The sequence below is a fragment of the Phodopus roborovskii genome, unplaced genomic scaffold, assembly GCF_943737965.1.
Source record: "Phodopus roborovskii unplaced genomic scaffold, PHOROB, whole genome shotgun sequence".
NCBI classification, from domain to species: Eukaryota; Metazoa; Chordata; class Mammalia; order Rodentia; family Cricetidae; genus Phodopus; species Phodopus roborovskii.
Window position 1 is genome coordinate 24666471 of NW_026126482.1, and position 22494 is coordinate 24688964.

Genomic DNA, 22494 nt, shown 5'->3' on the forward strand with positions numbered 1-22494 from the left:
AGTGATGGTCTCTGAAGAGCAGCAAGGCCTATGGGGAAGAGGAAAACTTCACCAGTGCTAATATGCACAAGGAAGAGAGTTGTACAGGAAAATGAAGGCTGGAGGCAAACAAGGGAAGACAGACAAAAGTTAAATGGAATAAACATGCTCTTGAGGGTGAATTGATGCAGGAACTCCTTGGAGGCAGAGCTAGTGACTCCTCAAGAGTATCTGATGTTTAAACAAAATCTACAATGCTCAGACTGTAGCGCCTTGGCAAAGAACAATGTGTGTGTCTTTATTGGATTATGATCAGTATATGTGATATTTGTTCTGCATTGTAGATAACAGAATCTCTCTACACACAGAAGCACCAGGACTAATCTTTCTCCTTGGTATAACACCTCCTATACAAATCATTATTTTATTACAATTAAGCAACTTTATATAATTGCATAACAGAACATATCGGATATATTCCTATGGTCACTAGAGAAACTGGGGTTAACTTTGTTTCTGGGATTTCCCATATGCTCTATATACAACAATTGAATAAACTTTGCTCTGGTAGATTTCTATTTGCTTACAACTCAAATAATTTACAAACTTACTAGATTTGTATCTTTTTTTTCAAGAAAAAAGATATTTTTCTATTTTAAAATAGCTATGAATTTGATCTTTCCTGCAAATTAGATTATAAGGAGCTAAAGAATTATGTGAAGTTCACTTTCTATTTATAGCCTAGAAAGTCAGGGGAAATTTAGTTTTGAGGTTAAAGACCATGCAATAAGCATTTGACCCAAAATGGCAGTAATAAGGGAAAAATAGAATATGTCTTGAGATAGCTTATGCATAAACTATGATGAGCCAAGAAATAATTATAAAATGACCTCCTATTAAATCTTCAGTTAAAATGACAGCTTAAGATTTTAAAGTATTTGTTATGCATGATAAATTAGGCACAAAGAACTTTTACATATAGACCTGGGCCTGGTGGAATAAGTCTATAATCATAGTTACTCCAGAGGGACAAAGGCAGGGCAGTTTGTAAGTTCAAGGCCATCCTGGTCTATTGATCGAGTTCAAGACCAGCCAGTCTAAGAGTCTTTGTGAGACCCTACAAGAACAACAACAATAAAAGAACAATAGATGGATGCCTCTCAGGGTAAATCATTTCAATGTGTTATTTTATTCTCTCTTCCTGTGAACCCATTAGTATGACCACTATTTCCCCACTTATAAATAAGAGCATGAGAATGACAATTTGTAAGGCCTGGTGTTGCCAGAGTGAAGAGTAGCAGAGCCAAGATCCAAACTCAACTCACTTCCCAGGAGAACGCCAATTCTGAACCCTAGCCTGTGGCACAAGTCTCAGGCATTAATGGGCTGGCAGAGAAGACATGCTTAGGTTGGATATAAAACTGGCTGCATAGGAATAGCCTGGAAGCAAAGCCTATTATAGGTGATAACATAACAAATACAGTGAATTTAGAATAAACAGAAAACAATGCTGTACACTGATAGTAGTCCCATTTTAAAGATTTTTTTTAATTAAAAACTATTATAACAGTGAAATTCCATGTCCTGATAACCCCAAGGTACCATATAAGCTTTGTTTTAGTGTCAAATTGATGTTTTTATGTCATGATTGGGATCATTGTCTAACTGGTTCCAATATAGTTTGTCTCCTCCCAAATACATGCTAAAATTTAATCTTCATGATGAGGTATTACAAGAGTTGAAACTGAATCTGAGTATGGGAGACTTTGGGAATAGTCTGGATTAGTTAGGGCCATTGACTCCCTACCTAATTAAACACTAGTGACTTCATAGCAAGAGAAAAAAAGAGCCTCCTAGTGACACCCTAAGTTGCATCAGGATTCTGCAGTAAGAAGTAATTTGTGTGACCCAAAGAAACCTCTTTTCTTTATAAGTAAATTACACAGTCTATGCTGTTATAGTATCAGCAATAGAAAACAGGCTGAAATATCAACCACAACAATATATTTCCAAGAAGTGCCAACTTTGTAAATTTTTTAGTAGTCATGGCAAGTCTGAGCCCTGAAGAAATTGAATCAGCAACTATTACACCTCTTGGCAGCAGAAGTGAAATTCATACTGACTGTAAAACAGAATTTTCCTCCTTCAGCCACAAGATTACAGAATTGGAACAGGAGGTCTGAGAAACCTTTTCATCTTTCATTCCTTCCTTCTCCTTATAGGTCGCTACCCTCAGGAGAACAAGGGCACCTACATTCCAGTACCTGTAGTGTCAGAGCTGCAAAGTGGGAAGTGGGGGGCCAAGGTCATCATGAATGAAGACAGATCTGTGCGGCTTTCCATCCAGTCTTCTCCCAAATGCATCGTGGGAAAATTCCGCATGTATGTTGCAGTTTGGACTCCTTATGGCATCCTTCGTACTCGCAGAGACCAGGAAACAGACACGTACATTCTTTTCAACCCTTGGTGTGAAGGTAAGGGGCAAGTATTCATCTATACGAGTTCCCACAATCCCAAGGTATCTCCTTTGAAGGAGTAAAGAGATTACTCCAAAGGATATGTCTGTTCCTGACTCTATTAGTTACTTTTTGTGTGATGAGACCAAATATATGACAAAAAGCAACTTGGAGAAAGGATTTATTCTGTCTCATTGCCTGAGAGCTAAGTTCACCATTGCAGAGGTGTTGTGGCCAGTCACAGTACGTGCTCAATCAGGAAGTAAGGAGGAAGATGGCTAGGGCTCAGCTGGAGTAATTTCCCCCATTTTACTCAGTCTTGGCTCTCACCCATGGGATGGTGACACCAATTCAGGGTGGGGCTTTCCAGCCTGTCACAGCTCTCTGGAAATGTCTCCTAATGATTCTAAGTCCAGTGAAGTTGAACTAATCATCACCCTGATATACAATGTTTTCTCAAGATTAAAAGTGAGAAAGAGACATGATGTACCCTCAATATAAGTGAAGTATATGCTGCTATACACTTAATTATGGAGTTAATTAAAGATTGTTTAAAGTTGCATAGTGAGCTATTTATGGGCCTATGGTATCTATACACTGATAGTAGTCCCATTTTAAAGATTTTTTTTTAATTAAAAACTATTATAACAGTGAAATTTCATGTCCTGATAACCTCAATGTTATCTCAGTATGTTATTTGTTCTATAAGCAAAAAAATGACTTATTTATTAAACTCAACTTTCAAAACTAATAGAACCCAAGACTATAAAGTCAACCATATAAACAGCAGAAGTAACTTCATCACTCTAATTCAAGAACAAGAAAGCCTAAAGGATCCCACTTAATTATTTATTCTCATGGTAGGTCTGCATTTCACAAACCATTGGCCTGCAAATACAGATATGTAATGATATTTTAACATAATATTATTTAATCTCTAATGCTAGTTTGAATTATTTCCATATGTTGTGGAAGCTTAAGCTAGTTATATTTAGATTACTCAGTTGGGTTCAATGAGTGTCTAGTCAACTTAAAATGTAGAATGTTCTTCTCTTCCTCATTTTTGCCATTCCATGCCCCCCCCCCAGCTGCTTCCATACACACTGTGGGGCTGAGAGTGACATATGTTGTTAGGTATGTGGCAATGGAGTAGTTTGAGATCTAAGAGCTGAGAGAAAAGGACTGCTCATATCAGCCTATTGGGGCTGGATTTATCACTCCCCCGCCAAACCTTCCAAACATGAGTCTGGGCTATCTGGGCTATTTTTTTCCTAACTCTTTGTTTGAGAAAGCTGCTTTGGATCTGGATTTTCTGATGTAGATGTAGACGCTAATAGAGTAGCAGCAAAGCTTTCTACTCCTGTTAAACACATACCTACATCTCTATCCTGTGACTTAACTCTTTCAGTAATCTGGACACATAGAACCTAGCTGATCATGTGCTCTCACCCACCAGTTCTTGTCACTGCTTACTCAACACTCATGTATGACCCATGTTCAAGGTCGATGAGAGCAAGAGATCCTACTTGGGCTCTGTATGTATAGCTTGAAGATGGAGTCCTGCTTTTAGAAATCTCATCAATTATATATAAGGCATTTTGCAAATGAGACCTGGTGTGATATTTGCAGAGACAGGAAATAGGGGTGTCAACTAAGGGACTGAAAGTGAGTTGGAAGTGATAGCAGAAATGACCCGCAAGGGTGTGAATCTGGAGAGGAAAATCAGAGTGCATTTGAGAGTTATCTAGACCTAGAGAAGACACATAGACATGGGAGTAAAGAAAGATGATATATAGGAAGGACAGCATTTGGGAGTCCATTAGAAAAGCTAGCAAAGGAAAATGAGACCAAGAAATTAATATTTTAAAAGTCCACATTTACACAATCAGAAAGTTTAACTGGTTTTCTTTGCACTGAAAAAAGGCAGTCATGGGCTTCATGTAATTAACCGGGATGTTTGAGAAATGACATAATTTACCCCAAGTTTACTTTGTCACAGTTTTATGGATTGTCTCATCCATGTACTATGAGGATACTCCCCTTGAAGGAAAAAAAAATGTTAATGGTTTTGTCTGCCATAGTGATTTTCCAGATGAGCTATCCATGAGGTAAAGACCTCGTAATCTTTAACTGCTTTGTTGTTTTCTTGGTCTGCTCTTGTATGCAACAGCTTCTAGGTACTTCCATTCAGAATGTTGCTTAATAACAACATGCTCTGTGCCCTAAATAGCCTGTTGCAACATAGGGGCCTCCCTGTGAATCCCTTTGCAGAGAAAGAATTTAAAGAAGGTGAGACTAAAACCAGAGAGACCCATTTGAAAGCTGTGGCTCAAGACAAAGATGACAAAAGATTTAACTCTGGTGATGGCAATGGGCATTAAAAAAAAAAGTGGATGGGAGATCAGTTCAGGATTTAGAACACTAGTTACAGAGCAATTAGAGAGAAGAGTTGAGGAGAAATAACTAGATGTCTAGTTTGACCCCCTAAGTCAATGATAGTGATATCTTCAGAACTGGGAAGGCTAGAGAGGTGGAAGGAATAATATGACATTGAGAAATGATAATACAATGGTATCTGTGAAACATCCAACTGAAGACATCAAGTAGGCACTAGAATAATAGGATACAGAACCTAGAGGATATGGCTGAGGTAGCCATGAAAATGTCATGTCATCAAGAGCAAGAGCAATTAGAGTAACAACAAAAGTGAACAAAGTATACTGGGAAGAAATGGTCAGAAGTCTTAGGAAATAAAAAGAGCAAAGATCCAAGTAATTTGGTTGTATCAAGAGGACTGCAGTTAACTGTTGAGTATTGCTAAAGAGTTGAATTGGTGAAAGGAAGAAGGGAGTTGAATTTTTAAAAATTTGGTAGCACTGTGATCTTGGAGAGAATGAAGTCACTGAAACAATGGGTCAAAATCCAGGGAGATTGGCTACAGCATAAAATTAGAGTCAGAGAGCATAAGCAATGGGTACTGGCACCTTACTTAAGACATTGAATGAGGGATGGCTCAGCTGGTAAGAGGGCATACTGCTATTGTAGAGGACCATAGTCTAGTTCTAAGTACCCATTTACAGGAACCTCAAAGTCACTTTTAATGCCAGCTCTAGGAAGAGCCAATGCCTCTGGCATCTGTAGGTACCTGAACATATATGCATATATCTACACCAACACACACACACACACACACACACACACACACACACACACACACACTCACGTGTACCTCAGATCCCATGTAGATATTCTGTTGTGGTTGCACTAGAGCCATCCTGGGCCTAAGTATTTTTTTCTAAAGATGTTGTGTGATTCCTAAAGCCATAGCTGGAAAACACTGTCTCTCGAGGCAAATTAGCCTAAGCAAGGTTAGGGGACTGAGAGCAGGGTCTGAGACGGGCACCTTGCACTGAGAAAGTCACACAGGGAAGAAGAGGGCAAAAGTTCTCAATATTCTGTGAAGGGGTGGGTGCACAGTAATGGCCAATTTTTGGCTCCCTTTGGTGTGAGGAGAATAAAGTCACGTGTTGAGGGAGTGAGAAAGAAACAGAGAACTAGTCACCTGGGAAGTAGAAGATGCACTTGTTACAGAAGTGTAAGAGTAGCAGGTGGGTCCCCTGTTCTCCTGAATGCAGGGAACTGGCCATAGAACCCTTAGTCCTTTGGGCTGTGGAAACCTGAACGTTTCTGAAAATTCTTGGATCAGGTTCTGCCTTCCTGATCATCTATGTCTTCAGGAATACTGTGACTCATCTTCCAAACTCTTGAAAACTCAGCCCTTCTTCAGACTTGGCATCAACGTTAAAGGTGGACACACAAGTCATCTGCCCCCTCCAAGTTTTGGTTGCAGTTCTATCTGCAGATGAGAGGCAAGTGGGAAGGGTCTTCTCAGGGGTTCTCAACCCTAGAGTTACCTCAGAACTCCTTCCCACAGATTAGTAGGTCAGAGGCTTCTTCAGATTTTGTATGCCTCACTAGTTCCCAGCTAAGCTAACGCTTATAGGTAGAACCACATCAACACTCACAAGACCATAGAGTTTTAACCTGTTTCATCTGCTCACAAATCCATCGTTTCCTCCTTGAATCTAATCTCAGTCTTTCTCACCTCACTGCCTCTTCCTCATCCCTTCCCCCTACTTATCCCCCATTCTCTGCAAGATCCCCCCCTTCTCTTTCTGGTGTTCTCTCAGAAGTTCTTCTCTCATGGAGAGGGACTTGGCAGCTTTTCTATTTGAATGCTATGTCCATGCTTTGGGGAACGGCATGGCTTTGGAAATCATCTATTGCCAACATGTAAGACAGTTTCTTAAGTGCCTTCTCTCAATGTGCACTGAGGCCTCTGATGGGGAGATGTCTGAAACAGGAGGTCACATCATTTCATGTGCTGTGTGACTTTGCAGCCTGGTACCCGAGGCATAACCCACAAAGGGGTTCTTAATGTAGCTCCTCCCTCATACCCTACAGGGAACCCAGGACTGGGTGCTTGATGCACTTAGTGCCTGTATATGCTGATGCAATAACGGGATTCACTGAGTCTCTAGAGAGTGGGTCATGAAAGGGATGGACTTTGGCACAAGTGAAAAAAAATAACAAAGATAAAGCTATGGAAACAGAGTCAGGTGGATCAAGGTGCCGGCAATAGGGAACACCGGGTATGGCAGTGAGGATTAATGTGGCAGTACACACCGGATTGAAAAATTGCACCAGCACACACAACATTTGAGAAAAAATATTCAGCTGTGCTCCTGGGGGCACTTCTGACTGCTTCACATTCATAGGCAATTTATCCTCCTTAATCACCAAATCATTAATGGGGATCGATAGCAACAGCAGCCTGGTAGGAGCAGAGGTGGATGCAAGGAGAATTCCTGCACAGTGTTTAAGTTAATGTTGCTAACAGAGCTTCTAGTCTGTTCTAAGAGGGAGCTTTTCTCTGGAATGTTGGACCCAGGACTCTTCCCACAAAGGAAGTAGAGGCGAATTGGGCATTGATTGTGAATTTGTCTTGTCTGACCATAGGGGAACTATGAATTATTGAATGTATTTTGTTATTTAAATGTCAAATGCTCCATTTCAGTCATGTGACATTACTGGCAGTGAGTGGGTTCTGAAAGGTTTAGATTTCTAATGATTTTGTTTAGTACTCTGGGTCAGTATTTAGTGTTTATTTGGGTCATATCAGTATTTGGATATTGACTATATATTTCAGACTTGCCTTCCCTCTTGACAACTTGACACCATCCTTGACTTTCCCTTGCATCATTTACCCTCACATTCCTATTATCCCACACAGTGTCAGGGTGCATAGTTAATGCTTCGTAATTGTTTATAACATTTATTTAATAACTCCAAGTAAACAAATGTCTGTTCACCAAACCATATCACTACCACATATCAGACAGATAAGTGTAATCTTAGAACTTACCATATTGTAAAGAGAAAAAAAGAAAATAACATATGGGGGGGTTGTTGAAGTGCATGTCTGAAAAAATATATATATTCTCTATCAGTATCCAATACCAAGTTAATTTCTAGGATTTTTGCCTTGTTTTTTCCATAAGAATTTTGCATTTCCTTTAAAGCAGGTAAGCTGAATTAATTTAATGTAAAGAAACCAATGCTTGCAATCTATTGGATATTTTTGGTAGAGATTAATAAATGTTCCCAGCCTGTATTTTATTATTAAATCTACCTTTGGACGACCTGCTTAGTAATTACACATGCTCATTAAGACCTTTCAGTACAGAATGGACTGGGATTCTCAGAGGAATAGTGACAAATAGCCCCTGCTCATAGAGGCCCTTGAGCCTACATTCAAAATTCAGGCCAGAGCCATTTATCCATCATTCCACATGGTATAACTTGCCTGTGGCCATGACAACACAATAACTTACATATAGTGCACCACATTTCTTACTTACTTGCAGATATTAAGGACGCAGAGCTTAATTCAGCACTAGAGACAGGCAATGAGAATGACAGAATTTTGCCCTCATACAGGTACTGACAGGTCTTACAACTGAGGTACTAATAAAATCTAATTACAATTGTAAGAAAAAAAACGTGCTAAAATAAGTCAGGGCCAAATAAGAACATAAAATAGGGCCTTCTGACCAAGTTGGAGTTGAAGACAGGGCAAGCAGTGGCTTTTACCTTACTCAGCCCTTAAATCACCATCATGTGGCAGCATGTCTGTTACCAGTTCAGCTCTCTGAATGTTATGATGCTTGTATTTGCTTAATCATTACCCAGAAGCCCACAGAGCAGGGACAGAATGTAGCATGTAGGACAATTAGCTATGGCTCGATATGGCAATGCAGCAGACCTGTGGTCAAAACCCTAGGACATGCACAGAGCTCCAACACTCCTTCAGGCCTCAGACTCTGCTTTGTTTATGGAAAGTACTCTCCTTTTTCTTTTTCTTTATTCTTCTCTCATACAATACAGCCCTCGACCTCATCCGCCCGACCGTCCCCTCTTTCCAGTACCCCCAACATCCCATCCCCTCTCCCCCAGATCCACTGCTCCTCCATTTCCCTTCGATCAGTCCTCCCAGGGATATCAACTAAACAGTATATTAAGTTGCAATAAGACTAGGCATAAACCCTCATATCACGGCTGTATAAGGCAACCCAGTGGGAGAAAAAGGGCCCAGGAGTAGGCAAAAGAGTCAAAGACATCCATATACCTGCTATTGGGAGTCCTACAAAAATCTCAAGATAAACAACCCTGCTGGCACATTAGGGATAACTTCCTGTTTCCAATGGTTGGAATATGCTGGACCACAAAGAAAGCCAATTCCAGAATCTGGCCTTTTATTTTGGAAGGTTCTGACCCGTTCCCATCCTGGTAGCTGACTGTAGAAATTCAGGCGTCCTTTGATATGTGGTCTCCAACGTCAATGTGGAAAGGGGAACAGGAGACACTACAGGGCCATTACCATTCTCTGCAAACTGGTGCATGATGCTACAGTATATACCAGCCTGTGAGTTTATTCCATGTGTGTTAATTTGTTGGCTTGGCTGGTTGAGGACTTTTTAGTTTATGTGCCTTCAGAAAGTAAACTATTATTCATGAAGCAATTCTACAAAGAAAATGTCAGGGATTCTTTGCTTAGCTGCATTCTCCGAGGGATGCTGTACCTGTACGGGCATGCTTTAATTTCTTTTCTTTTATTTTTTTTTCTCCTAGAGAATTTCCATATAATATTATAGCTATCAAGCTTGTTTTCTTTTTTGTGTCTGTTTCTTTTAAGGACATGACTTTCCAACATTGACAAATAGTCACAGAATTGTGTCTGCTGGCCATCTAATGTTTCTCTTGATACACAATGTAGTTCACTTTCTATTATGAAAAACACAGTGACCAAAACAACTGGGGGAGGCAGTGTGTTACTTTACCTTACAGCTTTCAACATGAAGGGAAATCAAGGTAGGAACTCACTGTAGAAACTGAAGTCATGGAGGAACACTACTTACGGGCTTCCACCCCATGACTTGCTCAGCCTGCTTTCTTGTGGAACTCAGAAGTACTGGCCTAGTGGTGGTACCGCCCACAGTGGGCTGGGCCCTCTCACAGCAATCATGTTTCAAGAAAACGTCCCAGAGATACGTCTACAATCCAATTTGATGATTTTGTGCCAAAGTGTTAACAGCTGAAACAGTACAATACACAAAGCCAGTCAGTTACAAGTAGCTTCTGCCTTAAAAATACAGCAGTTGCTGTAAGAGGATCCAGATATTCCTGGTTTCGTCCAGATACCCAGTTTGCTTCCTGATTTTCTCTAGTACCCAACAAATTTATGTGACATCACAAGGCCTGCTTCATTCTTGAAATACAAGCGTAACAATCTGATCTGGCCTCTTGGTGTGGTGCTCATCAATTCAGCTGGCAGTTACTGCGACTCTGATGAATGAGGGTGACCCTGTCCTTCCTCTCCTTTCCTCTCCACCTTCCATCTTCTCTTCTCTCCCTCTTTTGAGAGAAAAAGCTAGTCATGTAACCCCGGCTTGTCCTGAACTGGAAATTCTGAAAATCTTCCCTAGTGCTGGGATTACCTGTGTAATCCCAAAAACTGTATTTTCCAAGATACACAAACTAGGAAGAGATAACCTATAAACATGCTTTGGAGAGTATGAAAATTTTCCCAGGGATATAAACACAAGACACATGCTTGAATCCAATTCTGGATTAGACTCACTCATCTTTTCTCCTCCCAGAATCATCTTGTAGAAATGTTTCTGTGAGCTGCCTGGATTCCCTTCTGATTGTAGGGACATATGCAATGATGCTCACTTGGTATGAAAAGAACGGATGACTTAGATGGTGGAATGAGTGTTTAAGCTATCATCCTTTTCTCATCAAGAGGAATTTCTAAGCAGGGTTGACCCCTCCTCTGATTTGACTGGAGATGGAGAAGACATAGTAACCCCACCAATATGGAGACACGCTTGCTGTACAAATAAAAACACTCTCTCTGACAGGACTGTGGGTTCTCTGCTTTCACAGGCTCAACGTTTCACAAAAGTCCTGACCCTTCCTGTGAAACTGGGCCTTCTCCGAAAGAGTAACTGGTGCCCTTTGCCTTTTTGAAGGGCTGGAGACATTATTATTCCCAAAGAATTGGAAGCAAGACCCTGGTGGAAATTCCCCTTGTGGCAGCCTCTCTACCTCCACAGTTCCATTGCTCCCTCGGCTATTGCCTTGATATGTTCATGTACCTAGTGACATTGGACATGAGGCCTGCCTTAACTTTAAAACTGCATAAATACCAGAAGGAGTTTTTTCATCCATGCACTGATAAATAGCCTCCTTCTCCCAAAGGGGCTATATAGATACTGAAAATCAATGGGCTTGGCATTTGTCCTTAGATGTCTGTTGTAAAGTCTTTCTTATGCTGGGTGGGAGGACAGTGTTAATGTCCAAGAGGGTGCCTGAAATCAGGCTTATGTGTGAGTATTAAATTTTTTTGCAGCCCACAATTTTCTTTTTAACTACCTCAAAATTCCCATAAAAGGAACAGTAAAACAAATGAGGTCGTCATTCTTTACTGCTTGCCACATGTACACAGTTAGTCACCCTGGAAGGGTGGGTATTTACAAGGCACCCTGAAGTGTTCTCTGGCAGATCTGCCAGAGAAGACAAATGCAGAGTCTGTGTCACATCCGCCAGGGGCACCCTGTGTAATCCCTTTACCTCCAAGTTTAATCTCGTTGGTGGTCCTTGACCAAAGGTTGCTTAGAACCTACAATACACACTGGCTATCAGGCAGTCCAAATTGTTGGGTTTCTACAACAATGAATTAGTTTTAGTTTGTTTTTCTTATACACAGAGTCTGCTTGACTAAGTAGGAATCAGCCTTCCCTTGAAACTGATAAAATTTACTATCCCTCTGAAACCAATCCCTAATATTAAAACAGCAAATGTTAATTATTAAAACAAAAACAACCATGTACAGTCAAATATCTAAATATAAGCATGATTGCATTTTCCTATTTTTTTATTAGCCTTTCTAAAATAGGCAGTTTTGGGAGTTTCCATAGTGATTTTTTTTTTCAATTCATTTTGAACAGCAGTATTTTAAAGTGACAGATTTGAATAAAGCAGCGGACATAAAGTATGGCCTTCTACCCTCAATCTTCTTTTAAAATCATAAATAAATTTAAAATTAAAATTGGGGTTTCCCATTTGACTTCCTTGCCTTGTTGAGGATACATGATTAAGCCTGCCTGGTGTGAGGAAGGATTTAAGTCAGGGTAGCCTAGTGTGGGCCACAGAACTCACCTGTTCACAGCTCTCAGATTTATAGCATCCTATCAACAGTAACCCACAGCACAATGGGAAGTTCTTTATTTTCTTGGACTTCCCTCACATTTCAAGCCAAAAAAATGTGTTCATTTCTCAGTTTTGCAATAGGCATCTACTCTTTCTACTGTCCTTCCCATGGTGCTGAGCACCGCTTTGGTGACCTACTCCTTTGCTAGTAAGGGAGACAGTTAACAAACAAATCCTGACAAATCCTGGTTTCAAATCTCACCCTTGGAAAACTTACTTGCCTGGCCCATGTCTCAGCTTCCTTGAATAAAAAAAAAAGAAAGAAAGAAATGGATCTAATACAGTACCTTTCTCATAGGGACTTTGTGAGTTTTAATAAGTTAGTTGGGGTAGGGTTGATAGTTTCTTTGTATTATCTGGAAGGGGTGGTCTCATATTAACAATCCTTGACCTCAAATTAACAATTCTCCTGCCTCAACCTCCTGAATGCTAGGCTGGGGGGGGGGGGATAATATAGAATGTTGAAAGATTATGGCACATACTAAATACTATGTATATATTGTTTAGTAAATAAATTTGTAGCAAGTGAAGGTCCATCTTCAAGGAGTAGGATAAATGTTTCTTCAATACCATTGGAAATACGAAATCAAGGCTTAAGCCAGACTGTTCTGGGAATGACACAGGAACTTAAGTTTTGTTGATATGTCAGGTAATAAAGACATTGATAATTGCAACTCTATTGCTCTTAAAGAGAAATTAATACATCCAATTTGGGCATTAGCTGGGCAGTGGTACAGGTCTATAATGTCAGCACTTGAGAGACTGTAGCAAGAAGATGCTGAGTTCAACATCAGCCAAGACCACATAGCAATATCCTGTCTCCAAAATAAATAAAAAGTATTTGGACTTCTAAACCTCTCAATAAGTAGATAGCTTTGCTTAAATGAAAATAATTCTCAAAGTTACTTTTTCTGATAATGAAAACTTTACAGAAACACAAAATAGACCTGGGAGATCGCTCAGTGAGCAAAGCACTTGCCATGCAAGAATGAATACTGGAGTTCAGATGCCTATCACCCATCAGACTACCTGTAATCCTAGCACAAGCTGGCTGGCTAGACTAGTTGAATTTGTAAGCTCTGGGTTCAAGTGAGAGATTGTGAACTCAATATATAAGGTGGAGAGCAACTGAAGACACTGGACATCAACCTCTCACCTCCATATACACCTTCACACATATGTGTGCCCACACCCATGTGAAAATACATTTGTACATACACACACAAACTATATATATGTGTATGTGTGTGTGTATATATATATATATATATATATATGCAAAAAAGAGGGGAAAAGAATGAATATATACAATGAACTCATACAAATCAGAGAGAGCAGGTATTAATATTTTGGTATAGCTCCACCCCTTTAATACATTTTAATAGTTTTCCTTTTTATAATTGGCTTTTAATTAATATAATATAATCTTTTAAAATATGTACACACATTAACATACATGACAAAAAAGAAAATTTCCATTTTCACTGATTTTTCGATCCTAGAGACTATCCAGAGAAAAACATCTTTGTAGACATAGATATTTTACTGTGATTTTCTATAATAATGTCCACATACAAAAATGAAACATTTGGATTTTTAACCAAAATATAGATTTATACTTTTCCTGTTTTCCCATACTACATATCATGGAGATTTTTTTTAATACCAGTGCATACATATTGTTTTTAGTGGCTGCTTGGTATTTTGTATTATAATTTATTTGATATTCCACAGCTGTTTGGATTTACAGTAATTTAGATAATATGCTGCACTGAATGTTGTACATACATTTTATACAAATATGTTTCCATAGACATGCAGAAACGGTATTATTTAGTTGTCTATTTACACTTTAAATTTTCACAGACAATACCAAATTACTCCTTTAAAAGGTTATGGTGTCAGAGATGGAGAGATACCTTAAGAATGTACTGCTCTTGCAGATTTTGGCTCTCAGTTCCCAAATGGTGGCTCACTACTTCCATCTTTAGCTCTGAAGCCTCTTCTAGTTAACTACCTTCATACCTTCATGTGTGTGTGTACACACACACACACACACACACAAACACACTCTGAAGACTCTTCTAGTTAACTGCATGTGTACACACACACGTGCACACACTAATATAAACAAACCCTTAATTAAAGCTATCATGCTCTTTAGTACAGACTCAATATGGGAGAATACCCATTTCTTCTTACCCTTATTGGTACTGGGTGTTGTCATTTGTTTTAATGTTTGACAGTACAGGGTGAAATTGTAATTTTACTGTTGTTTTAGCATGCCTCTCTGTGATTATGAGGGTAGTTGAGCATACTGTGTGTTGTTATCAGGAACATGATGAGTAAGCTAAGAATTGGTAGGAAGAGACATGTGTAGATATCAAACCTGTCAATATGTTTTGATGTGGCAGGTGAATGAGATGATACAGAAGCTTCTTTCCCATGTGAACAATCAATAATCACAATACTACGTAGTGATCAGATCTACCAATACTCTAAAGTTTGAAAAACCATCTCTATATATTAAGATCTAGTGCAACCTAGATCTTATATCTTGCGATGCCAATATTGGTTTTAGTTATTTCCCTGCTTCAGTTGGTTGTGTTCACAGTAAGACTATATAAGATAGAACCAGAAAACCTCAGTGGCATGCAGAGATAAGAAGTTGCTTAAGGTCTTGGAGTTGGCTCGTCTAGATGAGGGATCTAGACCGGTTCTACTTCTCAGGAGAGGCTTTCCTCTTCTTGTACATCTATGAAGATATTCAGTGTTGGATGGACAGGCTAGTCAGAGTATACTTCTATGTGTAAAGTCATGCAGTTCAACAACAAGTGAATGCAAAACCATGCTTGCTGATTTTCTGCTAAATCACCATACGTCAAAGTCAGCCAAAGTCAGAGGAAATCCTCCACCTTATTTTTCTTTTCTGAAAACACTTTATTCTTTGTGGTAGTTTAAAAGAAAATGGTCCCCAAAGGGAGTGGCACTATTAGGAGGTATGGCTTTGTTGGAGTGGGTATGTCCTTGTTGGTGAAAGTATGTTGCTGTGGAGGTGGTCTTTGAAGTCTCAGTTCACTTCCTGTTGCCTACACAATGTAGAACTCTCAGTTCCTTCTCCAGCACCATGCCTGCCTACATGCTGCCATGTCCCTCTGTGTTAATGATGGACTAAACCTCTGAAACTGTAAAATATCCAATTAAATGTTTTCCTTTATAAGAGTTGCCATGGTCACGGTATTTCTGTACAATAGGAACCCTACCAGAAACTATGGTATTGGTGTAATTGGCCTGGCTATGCTTTTGTTTGAAGGAATATGGGCCTTGCGACTCTGCATTAGGAAAACAGTTGAAATACTTTATGTGAGGTTTAATGGACCATCCTAGTAGGATCATGAAGGTCAGTGGTGCTGAATGAGATTTAAACTGTGTGTACCTGGCTCAGAGGTTTCAGAGGAGAAGAAAATTATTATATAGCCTAGAGACTGGTTTTGTGATATTTTGGTGAATAACATGGCTGCTTTTTGCCCTTGTTCAAAGAGTTTGCCTAAAGCTAAAGTAAAGAGATTTGAATTAATTCCCTTGACAAAGGAATTCTCAAAACAGCCTATTATAGACTCTGTTGTGTGGTTATTAGTGTTAAATCTTCTAATGAAGATTTATTTCATTAGCAAGCTGAGCACAAAGTAAATTACAAAATGTAAAATTTGAGGAGAAAATGAGCATCAGGAAGTAGAATGAAGCTAAGTCTTGTGTTCAAGAAGATAAAAAAGATTAAGAAAGGGAATAAAGGAAGTGGTGACCCAGGTTAAGATCCCACCAAGCTAAGTTTTCAATTTGTGAAAAGGAATTAGAGCCAGGTGTATCGGTGCGTGCCTTTAATTCCTGCACTCCAGAGGCAGAAGCTGACAGATCTCTGAGTTTAAGGCCAGTCTGGTCTACAGAGCTAGTTCCAGAAGCTCCAAGATTAGAAGGTAAGTATGGAAAATAGAAATCTGGTGAAGATGTAATTGAGTGAAGGGGCCATGTTCCAGCCCCAGTAAGCAGCAGAACTTGGCAGCTTTGTTTGCATGGTTCTGGCTTTGTTGAAGTGGGTATGATCTTGTTGGAGGAAATGTGTCACTGTGGGCATAGGCTTTGGGGTCTTATATTTGTTCAAGTCACACCCAGTGTCTCAGTTCACTTCCTGTTGCCTGCAAGATGTAGAACTCTCAGTTCCTTTTCTTGCACCATGCCTATCTGCACATGTCCCACCATCACGATAATGGACTAAACCTCTAAAACTGTAAGCTACCCTATTAAATGTTTTCCTTTATAAAAGTTGTCATAGTCATGATGTCTCTTCACAGCAATAGAAACTCTAAGACACTCTAGCTAATTTTTCCAAATTCTTTGTTTCAGTCAAACTTTTGAGTCAACATTCAGAATTCTATAACTTGAGTGACCTGTTGAGTTCATCTTGACTATATTGACTAATTTGTATCTTTATATTGAGAATTTTCATATTGAATTAGAATTTTTTTAGTGTTTTCATTTATTCAAGTTTTCTTTCATACCAATTGGGAAAGCTCATTTTTATTATAAAAATTTAAACTAACTCAAAGCAAAAAAATAATACAATAAAAATCCATTGATATAGCTCCCAGGCTTGACAATAATCATGGCATACAAATTATAAATATGTATCTGTGCACATACATAGTCCTGTAACACATGATCACATGTATGTCAATGTCCATCTTGAATATACAATAGTAGTCCCATAAGGTTATAGCCTAATGTCATCATAACTGCTTTAATTTCCATTATAACACTTTATGGTATTCAGAAAATAATGAAAATGGAAAATTAATATCTCTCAGAATATACCCCTGTTGTTGACTGTTATATGACTATATAATTATGATAACAAAATCAACAAGAGTTCTTGGTTGCCTATTCCTTAACCAAATTTTTCTGATCTAAAATTTGCTTTATAAGTTCCTTTGTTGTTTAAATCAATGTCTATAATTTGAACTTGTTGGCATGTCTTCAACAATCCTCTTCATTTATTTATTTGTTTTACCACAAACTCATTGCTGAAACTGCATGGTCATGTAGAACTTGCCATAGTCTTGATAGTTCTTGCCACAGTTTGATAATTCTGAGCATTGATGTCCTGAATATGTGCCTGTGACCCCTATGGGGTTTCCTGCTAAGTAGTTACTTATATTTAAGATTAGATCGAATTCACTCTCAAACATTCTGGATGTTTTCTTTTGGAGTAAAAGTACTTCCTATCTCATGCCAAGCATGTATTCAATCAATAGATATGGATGTTTAGGTTAATCAATAGAATCAGATTTCATTGCACTCATGCAACCATTACAGAGCTCTTCTATGAGCTAATAATATTAGCTTACTCCTTGATTTCATTGGGAATTACAAATAATGATACCTAACTCTCCATTTTTTAATGTATTAGCATCTGTTGGTTTGTCACCTTGAGATAAGTCTTACCTGAGTTCTCTGTGTTCAAATTAGTAAGCTTGTTCCTAGCACTCTGTGAATATGATGAACACACTTAAAAACAATGTTAATTCACAAATTCTGAAATATCTGATGTCTTCTACATTTTTGTGGCTTTTGTTTCTTTAGCATTGGCTACTCCTTAGTCATAGCCCCTAGGATGTTTGATGATCTACTTGTTTTGTGTCAGGAAGAAGAATTTAGTCTAGTTTCAGGTTTCTTGACCCAATAGTGTAATGAGCTGTTCTTTTTTACAAGAATTTACCTTGCCCCTTGTCCTAGTTACTGTTCTATTACTATGAGGAGACAACGTGACCAAGACAACTCTCATAAAAGAAACTACTTAACTGGGACCTAATTAACAGTTTTAGAGGGTTAGTCTATAGCCATTATAGTAGAAGCAAACAGGCATGGTGCCGGGGTGACAGATTTATATCATGATCCATTGCCAAAAGGAAGAAAGAGAGAGCCATGGGACTTTGCCTGGGCTTTTTAAACCTCAAAGTCCTCCCCCCCCCCCCCCCGCCAGTGACATATCCACTTCAACAAGGCAATACTTCATAATCCTTCCCAAACAGTTCCACTGACTGGGGACCAAGCATTCAAACTTAGGAGCTTATGGGGACCATTGTCATTTTTTTTCCTTATTTACATATCTATCCAATCCTGTCTTTCTCCCTCCCTCTTTCCCCTCTCCCTCCCTCCCATGCCCCCCCAACCACACTCCCATCCCATCCCCCCCCCCACTCCACAGGGAGGTGATGCCTTCCAGGAGGGGTCAACAAAATCTGTCAAGTCATTTGGAGTAGGGGCTAGGCCCTCCCTCCTGCCTCTAGGTTAAGGGAATATCCCTCCATAGGGAATGTGCTCATATTTTTCTTGTTCTTGAATTTTACATCCAAGACTTTCTCAGTTATTCTAGACATGTTCACTGTATTCTTTCTGGGTTCCCCATTGGTTTTCAACTAATATACATATATATGTATGCATATTTTCAGCCTTTCAAGCAACATATAGTAATAATAGAAGTATGTGAATCGAGATTTTCATATCTGACTGAACATATTTCACATTTGACATTTTTCCACATTTAAGTTTTCCTTTGTACAGATGCAGTTTCTACAATTAAATTTTCTTCCAAGTGTATTTCAATGGGTAATTGCTTTTAATACTGTGTGAGAAAGTTGGAGAACATTTTAGGACTTTCTTCCACTGTAATTATTACTACAATGAGCAATTACACTTATTTTTTGATGGACCTCTGAATTATTTCTACTGGTTAGATAGATGCATGCTCTTGAAGGCCAAGTCACTTCTAATGAAACAGTCAACAAATTACTTTTTGAAATATTTATCTACAATATTATCAGTAAATTGACAATATGGCCCATATTAGTTGATATTGTGTATTTTTAAGTCCACATATATGTTAAAAATTCTCTATAATTATTTTGTAATTTTAGATTGCTATTTAATAAATGGTGTTTTGGGTATTTACCTTTCATTTGCAATTCTTCTTTTATGGCTTTCACTTTCTAATTTTCTTTTATGTATTTTGGGAAGTCTTTTTCAATTTATCAGAATTGTTTACATCCAAGCAAATTTTGCCAACATTTGTAAAAAAAAAAATAGCAGTTATTGTTGAAAGTATTTCCTTAGTTTGTCTTCAAAGTTGACAAAACCTAAAATATAAAAGTTTTATATTTACAAGTAAATAAAATCTATAATTCATTTCCTTTGTGCTTTTTAAAAATATTGTTTTGATAAAGATAAAGATGTATCATCTGGAACTGAATATAATAGTGCACACCTATAGATCCAGTGGGTTGCTAAGAGTAGAAGGGGCACAAGAATCAGGGGAACAATATGGCGACAGGGCAATCACAGACAAATGCAAGGATGCTGTTTTAGTGACATATATGTTTATTATCTTGGTTTGATAACTAACTGTAAGACTTAAGTTGGTGCAGTTTATTAGACATTGAAATATACAGTTATACCTCAGCACCCACAGGTGCTCAAATTCCAGGGCCCTGCTGCAGGGTAACAAAGTTCAAGGACACTCAAGTCCTTTATTTTAAATGGCGTCCTATTTTCATAGAATCTATACACACCATCCTGAGGATTTGGATCCCAATAATATGTTAGATGCCCCCTTCATGCCACATGAAGTCTTTTGCTCTTTATCTCTCTTTCCCTTCTCTCCCGCCCTCTTCCTCTTTCTGTGCACATATGTGTATATATGTGTATGTGTCCCTCGTGTGTGTGTGTGTGTGTGTGTGTGTGTGTGTGTTTGAATGCATCCATGCAAATGGGAACCAAGAGGGAAAGACTAGAAAGAAAAGCTACAAGGAGTTACTGGTGATTACATGAAGTAATTCCCAAATGTTTCAGTGAAAATCATGGAAGAGTGAAGGTTGGGGCCTGAGTTGACCAGATATAGCAGAGCCTCTCAGACCCCACTGTGCTTGTTATACCCCTGACAATCCCGTTAGTTTCCATGCAGATTCCTACAGACTGATATTTTCCTCAGCCCGTCAAAGATACTGATGCTGCATATCTTTCAGCCATTCTTTGAGGAGTAAGGGGGTATGGCTACAAGAATCATGAGGGAAACTAAGATATAAAGCAAGACCCTGATATCTGCATCTCATCCCAACCTGGAGGTTCAGACTTAATTGATGCAGAGTACAGCATGGGCATGTTAGTCAGTTAGCTACTGAAGAGACAAAATACCCAAGATGAATTCATTTAAAGGAAAGGGACTTTTTATTATTGGATTATGGTTTGAAATGTTTTAATCCATGGTCACTTGGACCATTGCCTTTGGGCTATGGTGAGGCAGAATATTGTGACACAAATGCATGGTAAAGAACCTTTCCATAGTGGCTAGAAAGTGAGAAAGAGAGGGGAAGGGACAAGGACCCCCAAACCCATTCAAATGCACTCTCTTTGTTACCTTATTTACTTCCACCAAGCCCTCATTCATAAAAACTCCATGATCTCCTGATACTGCTACAAGCCACAGACCTAGTTGATAATGCATGGGCCTTAAAAGCATATTTAAAATCCAGATCTTAACATGAAATAAGGAACTTATTTATTTGTTATTTATCTTTTGAAAGTTTCATTGGTAAACCTCTCCAGGTGATTATAATGTTCAGCCAAAGTTAGGCATTACTACATAAGATAGAGTGATTATTTACATTTTAATGAACCAGAGAATAAAGAGGACATAATTTAAAGGCTAATACAGATGAGAGATGACCAGAAAGACAGAGTAAACATTACCCTCAATCATAGCCAATATTGGCCCTATTTCATGCAATTAATGCGGATTTACCTGAATGTTATCTACTTCTCTATGATCTTGCCTATGTGGAAGATGTTTTTTTTTTCTGGGCCTGGGAATATGTACCAGAAAGATAGGTAGGTAGGTGGGAACAAGGCTGTCCTGAGATTAGAGCTACCAGAAAGACCTTGCAGTGGTTGGAGCTAAATGGGCAGGTTTATTGGGCTCACACACCTACTAATACATCCACAAGGACTTTTCATCATGAGATATCCAACAGCCTGCCCCCTCCTTCAAACCAGTGGTGCACAACGAGGAGTAGCAAATGATGCTGCCATAGCCCAACATGTCCCAGATTCATTTCAAACATCATTTCCAGTTGAGCTACTTTTAACATCAGTAGGTTGGAAATGACTTTTTGATCCATGCTGCAAGTTTGCCTGAGCACCACAGAATCTGATTGTGAATCCACGAAACACCCGCATCGTAGAATACTTAATGAGACATGTCAATTTAATTGTGCTTCAAGACATCCAGGGCCAGAGTTTGTCAGCATTTTGCTGACAAATGTCCTCATTTACAGACTGATCTTTGGTACTGATTATGTTCACTGTGGCTAAAAATACTGGGAAATGAGCTACGCTTTGAGAAAGAAAAGACATCTTTTCTCTGGGCAGATTGAACCTCAGCCTAGCAATGGCATGAACTTGCAAGGGTTTGCAAACAGAGTGGTTGGTTAAAGGTCACTGTGCTCATGTCCTGATGCAGAGGATGCTGTGTATCTGGAAGATGAGAAAGAGAGAGAGGAGTACGTCCTGAATGACATCGGAGTGATATTTTATGGGGACTTCAGTGACATCAAGAGCAGAAGCTGGAGCTATGGCCAGGTGAGCAAGCCACTTAGAATTTGTCATTGTCAAGGACATTTTTCCTTAATATTTTTTGTCACATTTATTATTGCTGGGTGCCATGAGTCGATATTAGAAAAGCACAATTTCCTGCTTTTCAGGATCTAAGACTCCAAGACAGAGAGCATGTGAGTGGAGACCTACAGAGAAAACTGCATAATTTATCAGCTGGAGTCACCTATCTTCCTCTTATCACAAATGTCTCTGAGATCGGGGCACATATAGAAAACATGGTGGTCCCTGAGATGTACCTTGACATCTTAGAAACCATCAAATCTTATTATTTTCAACCTGAAATGGGCTGAAAATTTTATATGCTCATGAAGACATTTTAAAGCAAAGAATATAGCAGGGGATATGCTAAATTGAAAGGATTTTAGTATAATAATTAATAATAATTTAAATATGATGTATAGTAGCATGTACTATCAATAATATATAATAGTAATATAATAATTTAAATACATTATAAAAATGTATTATGGGTCAGTTATATGGCTCAGTGAGTAAAGACATT

At 38.7% G+C, this 22494-nt stretch overlaps 1 protein-coding gene across 1 annotated transcript in view; it reads left to right on the plus strand.

Annotated features, from left to right (window-relative positions):
* F13a1 (coagulation factor XIII A chain) overlaps positions 1–22494 on the plus strand; it is a 166245-nt gene that overhangs the window by 50912 nt on the left and 92839 nt on the right. Inside the window, exons 4-5 of the mRNA XM_051194436.1 lie at positions 2202–2453; positions 21838–21956. Coding sequence (XP_051050393.1) covers positions 2202–2453; positions 21838–21956 — 371 coding nt within the window. The remainder of the gene's footprint in view (positions 1–2201; positions 2454–21837; positions 21957–22494) is intronic.